Source organism: Gordionus sp. m RMFG-2023, chromosome 1 (genome assembly GCF_954871325.1).
Source record: "Gordionus sp. m RMFG-2023 chromosome 1, tfGorSpeb1-WG-v2, whole genome shotgun sequence".
Lineage (NCBI taxonomy): Eukaryota > Metazoa > Nematomorpha > Gordioida > Chordodea > Parachordodidae > Gordionus > Gordionus sp. m RMFG-2023.
The window spans coordinates 50,739,193-50,751,531 of record NC_088775.1 but is presented as its reverse complement, the minus strand read 5'-3'; the positions used below and the strand labels follow the sequence as shown (position 1 = coordinate 50,751,531).

The 12,339-nt window shown below is 25.7% G+C and overlaps 1 protein-coding gene across 1 annotated transcript in view; it reads left to right on the top strand.

Annotated features, from left to right (window-relative positions):
• Positions 1 to 12,339, top strand: part of LOC135931676 (nucleolar complex protein 2 homolog) — a 61,376-nt gene that overhangs the window by 33,475 nt on the left and 15,562 nt on the right. Inside the window, exons 6-7 of the mRNA XM_065468939.1 lie at positions 1,429 to 1,613; positions 9,034 to 9,142. Of these exons, the coding sequence (XP_065325011.1) occupies positions 1,429 to 1,613; positions 9,034 to 9,142 (294 nt within the window). The remainder of the gene's footprint in view (positions 1 to 1,428; positions 1,614 to 9,033; positions 9,143 to 12,339) is intronic.

The following is a 12,339-nucleotide window of genomic DNA, read 5'->3' as shown; positions in this document are numbered from 1 at the left end:
TGCCAGATTAAGAAAGAAAAAAATATTTTGCCAGATCGAGAAAAAAAATCTTTGCTGGGATTCGCTTAAGTCCATTAGATTTGTAAGCGACGCTCTTTGCCGATTGGGTCACTTATCAAAATTAACGATTTTTAATATATATATTATAAATTGTGAAAGTGTGACAAGGCTTTTATACAATATATTAATATAGATTTTCAAAAAATAAATAATAAAACTTTTTCTTCTTTTTTCCATCTGGCTGGTACCAGAAAATTTGATTTTTTAGATCATTTTCTTTATTTGTTATAATAAAATTTGATAACGGATTTATAGTGTTGTGCAGATTTAATTCAAAGCATTTCCATATTATTAAATCATTTGAAAATAAAATTATTTGACTTGCAAAAAAATTGTTAAAATAACATATTTATATATTCTTATAATTTTTACAAGTTAAATAATTTTATTTACAAACGAATTAAAAAATATGGAAATGTTTTGAATTAAATCTGCATAACACTGTAAAAAGTGAATGTCTAAAAAAGTAAATAGTATAAAATAAAATAAAGTTTATATATAATGAATGAAAAGGGATAAAGTTAAAAGATTTAAATATAAAAATATATATATATCATGAATATTTTTTTAAATGTTCCTGGAGTGGGCCTGAAAATTTTTTTAAAAAATATACCCTGGCCTGGCCTGAAATTTTTTTAAAAAAGAATATCTGGGCCAGGCCGTATATTTTAAAACCAAATATTTGAAATCGCCATTATTAGCTATAAAAATCAAAAATAAATATAATATATTTTAAAAAAATCCGGGCCTGGCCAAAATATTTTTTTGAAAAAAAATTCAGGCCGAGCCATGCAAATGGTACCTCTGCAGGTCTGATATATATTAAAAAGTTATTATGAATTCTTATATATCATTTTATAACATTTTTATTTTTATATATAAAATCGCCTTCGGAGTCGACTAAGAAAGCTAACTAATGGGGCTCATTTAGTCGACTTTAGTCAGAACCCTCTTTTCGACTAAAAACTAGGCTTGAGTTTCTAGCTAAGTGGACTCGGCTTAGCCTTTTAACAACACTATACTTGAAAAAATAATGGTATTAATATCAATGTCATTTAGTATTTTGACCACCATTCTTGAAAATGAATGAAACTGTATATTGGCTAAATTTGGCAAATCCCAAATTGGGGTTTCAAAGTTCTAGTTCAATTCTGGAGTTATGGGCCTAAAGTCTAATGTTTTATCTTGATTTAATGTATCACAACTCGGGTCAAAAAATGGAATCATAGGGTTCTAACTATATCTAATTGGGTAAATAAATAAAGGCTGGGATCTGGTACATCTCTAGTATTAACAAATACAAAAATAGAAATATATTTATATTTTCTTACATAATAATTATTTCTTTCGATAATTGCAATGGAAAAGGAAAACATACAAATTGTATACAATTGGCAATTTGTCCACAGTCTTGGGCTATGGTGTGCATTTGTTTCCCAGCACTCCATGGCTACGAAATTACTCAATTCTAAATCCACAACTTTTTCTAGTTACAACAAATTGATACCCACCTTGGTCAATCCATTAGTTCAAATTACAATTGGAACTATCAAGTTAATAATTCTTACTATTATTAAATTTTGACAAATTATCACCTTACATTAAAATTGATAGATTTATACAATTGTTTATATATATACATTTATGGTCAATTCCATAAAAAATTGATGTTTGGGTCATTCTATGACAAATTGATGAAAAACGCAATATTTTACCATCATTCTTGAAAATAAATAACTCCTATGTTGGTTAAATGGATTGTAAATTTCACCCAAATCAAAATTTTTATGTTGCTATAACTTGTTCAGACATTTTTACAGGGATGTGAACCTGACCCGTACCCTGAACCCTCATATTTTGGCTGTACCCGCCTGGACCCTGGCCCTTTTTAAAAGTGGAGGGTTCAAGGTGTCATAAAAAATTTCAAAAATAAAATATAATATAAATTTTTTAAAATTTTACCTTTTTCTTTCAATTTTCTTCCTGGACTTCCATTTTATTTAGAGATTGATATCATAAATTATTTTCTAGTGTAGGTAATTATATTTATTCTACAATTGGCTATTAATGATTGCCTAAATAATAATCACTTTAAAACTATAAAGCAAGGGATGTTGCAAAATATTTAAGAACTCTCCCACAATTGTAAGAATATTCAAATTAATGAAAAGGTCAATGGCAATATTAGATTGCACAACACGTTGGTCCTCAATTTATATGATGCTAGAACATTAAGTTTGTAAGATTTCTGTAGTGTTGTTAATCGGCTTAGCCGAGTCGGCTCGAACATAGCTCACCCAAATTTTGGGTCATTTTTTTCGACTCCAACTCAAAGTTTTGGTCGTTTTTTACGACTTCGACCCGAGTTCAAGCCGAAAAAAACGACTTCGACCCAAAATATGGGTCGTTTTTTTCGACTCCGACCCAAGTCCAAGCCGAAAAAAACGACCTCGACCCAAAATATGGGTCGTTTTTTACGACTCCGACTCAAAATTTGGGTTGTATTTTTCGACTCAAACTTGAAATTTGGGTCGTATTTTTCGACTCAAACTTGAAGTTTGGGTCGTATTTTTCGACTCAAACAAGAAGTTTGGGTCGTATTTTTTGACTCCAACTTGAAGTTTAGATCGTATTTTTCGACTCCAACTCAAAGTTTGGGTCGTTTTTCTGATTCAGAGTCAAACATCGGGTCGTTTTATTCAATCCGACCCAAAATATGGATCGTTTTTTTAAAGACGCCTTAAAGTTAGGGTTGCTTTTTTTCACCTAACCAAATATCTAGATCATTTTTTTCGACCAAAAGTCAAATAACATTTAGTAGATATTATTATTATAGGCGGGAAAGTTTCTTAAAGCTTCTTTAAATTATAACGCTCTGATTTAACTATTCCATCATAGTTATTTTTTAAAATTTTTAAGTAAAGATGTACCATAGAAAAGAGCCATTTGTTATGATGGTTATTTTGAACTTTTTTAAATGAAATAGATAAAAATATATATTGTAGACATGTTAAATCAAAATTTCAGTGAAGATGTACCATAGATAAGTGACAATTGTCATAATCGACATTTTTGAACTTTTTTGAGTTTTTTTATAGCAAATTGCTAAAAATATATATTCTGAACATGTTAAATTAAAAATTCAGTGAGGATGTATCATAGATAGGTGACAATTGTCATAATCGTTATTTTTGAACTTTTTTCAATTTTTTGAAAGGAAATAGCTAAAAATATATATTCTAAACATGTTAAATTTAAAATTCAGTGAGGATATATCATATATAGGTGACAATTGTCATAATCGCTATTTTTGAACTTATTCAAATTTTTTTAAAGGAAATAGCTAAAAATATATATTCTAAACATGTTAAATTTAAAATTCAGTGAGGATGTATCATAGATAGGTGACAATTGTCATAATCTTTATTTTTGAACTTTTTTCAATTTTTTTAAAGGAAATAGCTAAAAATATATATTCTAAACATGTTAAATTAAAAATTCAGTGAGGATGTATCATAGATAGGTGACAATTGTCATAATCGTTATTTTTGAACTTTTTTCACTATATTTAAAGGAAATAGCTAAAAATATATATTCTAAACATGTTAAATTTAAAATTCAGTGAGGATGTATCATAGATAGGTGACAATTGGCATAATCGCTATTTTTGAACTTTTTCAAATTTTTCTAAAGGAAATAGCTAAAAATATATATTCTAAACATGTTAAATTAAAAATTCAGTGAGGATGTATCATAGATAGGTGACAATTGTCATATTCGTTATTTTTGAACCTTTTTTAATTTTTTTAAAGGAAATAGCTAAAAATATATATTCTAAACATGTTAAATTAAAAATTCAGTGAGGATGTATCATAGATAGGTGACAATTGTCATAATCTTTATTTTTGAACTTTTTTTAATTTTTTTAAAGGAAATAGCTAAAAATATATATTCTAAACATGTTAAATTAAAAATTCAGTGAGGATGTATCATAGATAGGTGACAATTATCATAATCGCTATTTTTGAACTTTTTCAAATTTTTTTAAAGGGAATAGCTAAAAAAATATATCCTAAACATGTTAAATTAAAATATCAGTGAGGATGTATCACAGATAAGGGACAAAAAATGGTTATTATATATACGAGTAGTTAGGTACATAATAATCTTTAAGTGATAAAATGAGATGCTAATATATTTCTTGTAATTTTAATTTATAATAAAATTCTTAAATATGTTATTGTCATAGACTGGTTTAGAAAATCAACTATCACATAAACTCATCTATGTTTTATTCATATTATATTTTTAAGTTTGAGGATATAAAAATATTTCCTCTTTGAAGTTACTAGTTAGGATAAAATTTACTTGGCACATCTTACAATGATATTTATACTTGTTTTTTTTTTCGAGAATAAATTTTATGCGATATCTCATGAAGGAAATTACATATCATTGTACAGAGAAATAACTTTGTATATATTATCTGCACCCATATATTTTTTATCAATCTCTATCGATGACATTTTAAATTATATTGGAAACTAGATTGTGTAGATTTCTAAATATTAATTTAAAAGATTAAGATGCTAGAATTAATTATAGATATATCTTAATAATTTGTATATGCATTTATTATTTATCTCTCGTTTTAAGCCTATTTAGCAAGAAAAATATTGACTAATCCTGAAATTGATAATAGATATCTATACCTTTATATAATCTATGAGAAAAATTGCTCTCATAATATTCTTCTTAATAAAATAGTGAATAATTAACGCCTGAAAAAAAGTTAGCGCTTTATAACATGGTCCAAAGTTAATCCCAGTATCAATTTTAATGTGTAATTTTTCTCAAGTGTTCAAAATTCTATATCTTAATATCAAAAACTATTTTAGTTATCAATTTAAAGTCAAATAATATTAAAACACTAATATTCTCCAGTATTCATAAAAAACAACAGCCTGAAACAAGAATACTAAGCTCAAAACATCTTAAATATTTGATACATTTATAGTTTAAATATTTTTATTTAAATTATATATATTTATTAATGTACAAAAAATTTAATTTAACAATATATATAGATATAAAAATTATAAATAAAATTTATTATTCATGATATTGATATCCCATGAATTTAAACATAAACACTGTTTAAGTGTTTCACAGGCCATGCGATTTCTTTTCTTTGTTACGGTGTCCACCCCTCTTGAGAAGACACGCTCGCTCTCAACGGATGTACTTTGCTGCGACAAAAAATCTTTAGCCATCATGCAAAAGTACGGAAAACGCTCAGAATTACAGTACGACTTAAAAAAAACTCGACTTAACACTACATTTTTGAAAAATATGGCTCGCCTAAATTACTAAATTATATTTAAAAAAATTCATATTTTATATTAAAAAATGCATCCGGAATCGCAAATACTTATAAAAAAAATTTATTGTTTTATTAGTTTAAAAATTCCATATGGAAGTGAAGTGACTATTTAAATTCTAAAATTAAAAAAGATATTTTATTTTACTTGGCGTGGTGCCAGCTAGACGGCAAATTTGTTGAGATTTTTTCTTTTCTTCATTGTTAGGGATAGGGATATGTATAATAATCATTTTTTTTAACTTTCCAAATTTTTTTTATTATTTTTGAGGGTAGCCAAATTAAATTTTAATTTTTTTTTTAATTCATTTTTTGTTTTTAAAATTATAATTTAATTTTAAAGAGTAACATAAATTTTATTAATAAAAGTTGTCCTATTTTTCTTGCTATATAGGGTTAAAACGAGAGATTTTAAATAATAAATGCATATACAAATTATTAAGATATATCTATAATTAATTCTAGCATCTTATTTTAAATTAATATTTAGAAATCTACACAATCTAGTTTCCAATATAATTTAAAATGTCATCGATAGAGATTGATATAAAAGATATGGGTGCATATAATATATACAAAGTTAATTCTCTGTACAATAATATGTAATTTCCTTCATGAGATATCGCATAAAATTTATTCTCGAAAAAAAAAACAAGTATAAATATCATTGTAAGATGTGCCAAGTAAATTTTAACCTAACTAGTAACTTCAAAGAGGAAATATTTTAATATCCTCAAACTTAAAAATATAATATGAATAAAACATAGGAGTTTATGTGATAGTTGATTTTCTAACCCAGTCTATGACAATAACATATTTAAGAATTTTATTATAAATTAAAATTACAAGAAATATATTAGCATCTCATTTTATCACTTAAAAAATATTATGTACCTAACTACTCGTATATATAATAACCATTTTTTGTCCCTTATTTATGATACATTCTCACTGATATTTTAATTTAACATGTTTAGGATATATTTTTTTAGCTATTTGCTTTAAAAAAAGTTCAAAAATAGCGATTATGACAATTGTCACCTATCTATGATACATCCTCACTGAATTTTTAATTTAACATGAATATATATTTTTAGCTATTTCCTTTAAAAAAATTAAAAAAGGTTCAAAAATAAAGATTATGACAATTGTCACCTATCTATGATACATCCTCACTGAATTTTTAATTTAACATGAATATATATTTTTAGCTATTTCCTTTAAAAAAATTAAAAAAGGTTCAAAAATAATGAATATGACAATTGTCACCTATCTATGATACATCCTCACTGAATTTTTAATTTAACATATTTAGAATATATATTTTTAGCTATTTCCTTTAAAAAAATTTGAAAAAGTTCAAAAATAGCGATTATGACAATTGTCACCTATCTATGATACATCCTCACTGAATTTTAAATTTAACATGTTTAGAATATATATTTTTAGCTATTTCCTTTAAAAAAATTTAAAAAAGTTCAAAAATAACAATTATGACAATTGTCACCTATCTATGATACATCCTCACTGAATTTTAAATTTAACATGTTTAGAATATATATTTTTAGCTATTTCCTTTAAAAAAATTTAAAAAAGTTCAAAAATAACGATTATGACAATTGTCACCTATCTATAATACATCCTCACTGAATTTTAAATTTAACATGTTTAGAATATATATTTTTAGCTATTTCCTTTAAAAAAATTTGAAAAAGTTCAAAAATAGCGATTATGACAATTGTCACAAATCTATGATACATCCTCACTGAATTTTAAATTTAACATGTTTAGAATATATATTTTTAGCTATTTCCTTTAAAAAAAATTGAAAAAAGTTCAAAAATAGTGATTATGACAATTGTCACCTATCTATGATACATCCTCACTGAATTTTTAATTTAACATGTTTAGAATATATATTTTTAGCTATTTCCTTTAAAAAAATTGAAAAAAGTTCAAAAATAACGATTATGACAATTGTCACCTATCTATGATACATCCTCACTGAATTTTAAATTTAACATGTTTAGAATATATATTCTTAGCTATTTCCTTTAAAAAAAGTTCAAAAATAGCGATTATGACAATTGTCACCTATCTATGGTACATCTTTACTTAAAAATTTTAAAAAATAACTATGATGGAATAGTTAATCCAGAGCGTTATAATTTAAAGAAGCTTTAAGAAACTTTCCCGCCTATAATATTAATATCTACTAAATGTTATTTGACTTTTGGTCGAAAAAAATGATCTAGATATTTGGTTAGGTGAAAAAAAGCAACCCTAACTTTAAGGCGTATTTAAAAAAAACGATCCATATTTTGGGTCGGATTGAATAAAACGACCCGATGTTTGAGTCTGAGTCAAAAAAACGACCCAAACTTTGAGTTGGAGTCGAAAAATACGATCTAAACTTCAAGTTGGAGTCGAAAAATACGACCCAAACTTCAAGTTGGAGTTGAAAAATACGACCCTAACTTCAAGTTTGAGTCGAAAAATACGACCCTAACTTCAAGTTTGAGTCGAAAAATACGACCCAAATTTCAAGTTTGAGTCGAAAAATACGACCCAAATTTCAAGTTTGAGTCGAAAAATACAACCCAAATTTTGAGTCGGAGTCGTAAAAAACGACCCATATTTTGGGTCGAAGTCGTTTTTTTCGGCTTGAACTCGGGTCGAAGTCGAAAAAAACGACCCAAACATTAAGTCGGAGTCGAATAAAACGACCCGAGCTTTGGGTCGGGGTCGCGACTCGCGGCGTTTTAACAACACTAGATTTCTGTAATGATTTTATTATAGGAACTTGTTAAGTCATTTTGTCGGAAGATGATTGGCGTAAAATAAAATACCTTACTAGTGTATTAGTTCCTTAAAAAACAAGGGATGTGAACCCTTCGACAGAAAAGGGTTCAGGTTTAGGGATAAAATTTATAAAAGGGATCGGGTCCACGATTTTGAGGAAATATTGACTCAATATAAAAATTAATACGATTTTTTTTATTCAACTCTATATAAATATAATTTACTAGCATAATTAATTTCTATTTTAATTATAAATGTTTTACTCAATCCACTATCAATGCTTCAAAATATCCTCTAATTTCCACGCAAATTATAATTGCTCGTATATTAAATTAAAAATATAGAAAAATTGTATTTTACTGTATTGATTGTATTTTTTGGTCCCAATATTTTACTTTCTAAAATTTATGTAAAAACAAGATAAAAATGTATTCCTATTTATAGCCTATTTAATTTTCATTAATAATAAAATTTATATACAAAATAGAGGCAAAAAACTGAAAATTTTTAAAATTCGAAGAAAAGGAAAAATGAACATTTTATTTAATTTTTTTGATACCTTGAATCCTTAAATTTTAAAAAGCTCGGGTTCAGCAAAAACACGAGGATTCCATGGTCACAACCATGTAAATTATTACGATAAATTATAAAAATATTTAATATTATTTTGAGTGCAAAAAGAGGGTTTCAGCGAAAATATCCAATATTGAGCATCAGTGCATCTCTTGATTTTATGATTTTAAATGCATATTATTTGATATTTATATTTAATCAATATATATACACAAAAGATTAGTGCCATCTGCTCGATATATACCATTAAGGTTAAGTATGGTCAATTGCTTAATATTATTTTGTCAAGTTGGTATTTATGTTCCTATTCTACCATTTATTACCGAGGTAATCATTATAAATTTTTGTAGTAATATTTTTGTTGAAGTGTCTAAAATAAATTATTAGTATAAATATATACAGGGTTGGATAAAAAATTATACAATCATTACATTATGGATAGCATTATATTATATAATATAACGCATCTGTAATTTTATCATGTAAATGAAGCATGAAAATTGAGATTTTTGTCCTATCCCTTTCAATTTCTATAAAAATTTGTAGGCACCGTTATATATGTTTTAGTAATATCTGAAACAAAATTTTAGCTCATTAACAATTATACTATACAACCTTTTACTAGTTATAAATTAAAGCTATAAATTAGTTCAAATATTGAATCTAATATTAATAACTAAGTCAATTATTGATAATTAAGGTGGGAATCAAAATAAATTTTTTTAAAATATTAGTCATCTTATGACCATTTGAAAATTTCAAATTGAATTATTCTTTTACTATTGCACGGCCTGATAATTATTTAAAAATTAAAATATCGCGAATGCATAAAAATTCGTATGTATGGCGCTATATATGAAGCATTTCAGTGTTATAAAAAGCATTTTCTATCGTTAAAAATCATAATCATTTTAATAGTTTGGAAAACGTTATTTAAAAAAAATCGCCTTAACTTAAAAAATGCTTAATATTATATATATAAATATTTTTAGTTTTTTCTTTAGATGATAAAAATAAAATTATACAAAAATAATATATCATAAGATAAAGATCTTTTTAGAATTATTTTTTATTTATTTTTAACAATTGGTTTTCAAATTTTTATTAGATTAACAAGAACGCTTAGTGCTCAACCCAGCTTTCACTGTGCTAAACACATTTAACTGGCGAGGATGGGAGGGTTATGTTATATTTAATGAATAAAAATTTTATTTGGCGAATTAATCAAAAGTATTAGATTGGTCTTTTTTTTCAAATAAATCTTATTAGATCATCTTTACAAGATTCTTCATTCAATCCTCATCAAATTTCTTTTTATCTTTACCAGATTAATCTGCTTTATGTGTCGTTATTTAGAGGGACCATCTGATCTTCCTTTATATTTGTCAAGATATTTTCTCAAACTAGAAATAAGTTCAAATTTATTAAAAATAAGATTAATATAATGAAAAATATAGAGTATAAACAAATTTCAACTGTATATTTTCTGTCTTCTAATATTGAATTAATAAAGGTGTTATTGGCAAAGCCTGGCTAGAGAAACTCTACGAAGCATTCCGTTGATTTTCCAATAAGTTAATCATATTGAACGCGGGTGGATTATTCATTCAACTTAATATCATCAAAATCGTTTTAATTAAATCACAACATAATAATAATTTTCCATTGGACATAAATAAGATAACCAATATTTAATAAAAATTTAATTTAGATATTTCCCCACTTTCAATCATTGACTTAGTTATTAATATTAGATTCAATATTAGAACCAATTAGTTTTATTTTAAAACTATATAAAATCAGTAAAAGGTTAAAACATACCCGATTTTTTTGTACTTTTGATTCCCATTATCACAGGTAATATAAATGTTAGTAAGCTAAATTTTTTTAGATATTATAAGAGAGTGAGTGGCGTGGCCAGGATTGATCTATGAGGGGGGGGGGGTTAAAATTTACCAATATTTTGTGCTTTATAAGTGTCTAACCACTATAGTAGCCAGCATAAATGAAAAAAATATTAGTAACAAAATTAATACGCGACTGAAAGCATTATTCTGAAAATTTTATCAATGAGTCAATTGTAAATTAATTCAATCCATTCGGTGTAGAAAGAAGAATAAAATCCCCAAATCTCCCATTTTTTATGATCACTCAATATATCTTATTCTATATTAAAAATAATTTGTTTTGACTAAATTTTTGCATATAACAAATTTTTCTGAGAATTTCATTATAGATTTTATTTATTATTTATACAATAAAATAAATTTCAAAATGTATAAATTTTATACAGATTATATTAAAAATTTATTCTAAATAACTATACCGGTATCTTTACAGAATACAAAATTAGATATGATATCGGATCGGTTATCGGCCGATATCAATTTAATATCTGGAATATCGGATCGGATCAGTCTCCAAAAAGTGGTATCGTACACCCCTATAAAAAAAATAAAATTACAATAAAATATGAGTGTGGTATTTTAAAAAATCTAATTTAACAATTATAATATACAAATGACTATATTAATAAAACATAAATAATTCTTATTAGAGATCCGCAAAAGTAGGAAAATCGGGTTCAGGCTGGGTCAGGCCTAATATTTTTAAAAAAAATTTGGGCCGGGTATGTTAAATTTTTTATGTAAAATAAGAATATTTGATTTTATTTATAAAATCTAGACGCCACATATATTTTTTATTTTGAGTTATTATAAAAATCAATTTCTATATTTAAATAAATTAGGGCCAGGCCGACAAAACTTTTTAAAAAAAATTTCGGGTTCGGGCCGGCAAAACCTTTTTAAAATTTTCGTGCAAGGCCGGGCTTGAAAAATTAGACCCGATGCAGATCACTAATTCTTAATGCAAATGCAATATTTTTATTAAAAATAGTATAATATATAAATATTATTACTAAGAATTCATTATAATTACGTTTTGAATATAAAAATTATGACTAAGATCATATTATATAGCAATTTTATATTTTTAATTTATAAAGAGAGGTCTACTTTTCTCTGAGATTTGACTAATTCATCTAGAATCAAATTTTTATCTAGAATAATCTCCTTATAAATATTTAATATTGCGAATCCATTTAAACAGCTTTCACCGGTATTTCTTAAATAGGTTTTTAACCTTTTCAAAGTTGAGAAAATTTTTCATTAGTGCAGGTGCTAATCGTAAGGTAGCTAAAATTAAAAGCAATGTTTTGATATTAGGCAGGGAATCTAAAGTGCAATTGTACATGAAAAGGGCCTGCAAAACATATTTTGGTCTCAAAGAGTACTCTATTCTGTCAAAATTTTTATACCAAAATTCAACACAAAGTTAGTTATCATACGATCCTGATAATTCATCAGAATAAAACTCTGAGATTTTCTTAATATCCTCTCGCGTTTCAAATGTATTCAGACTCAACCGGCAAAAGAAAATAAAAGCTGTTTAAATAAAATTGTGGTTACTAATAAATCTTTCCTTTCCCTTTATCACATATGACTACTAATCAGTCACATAGT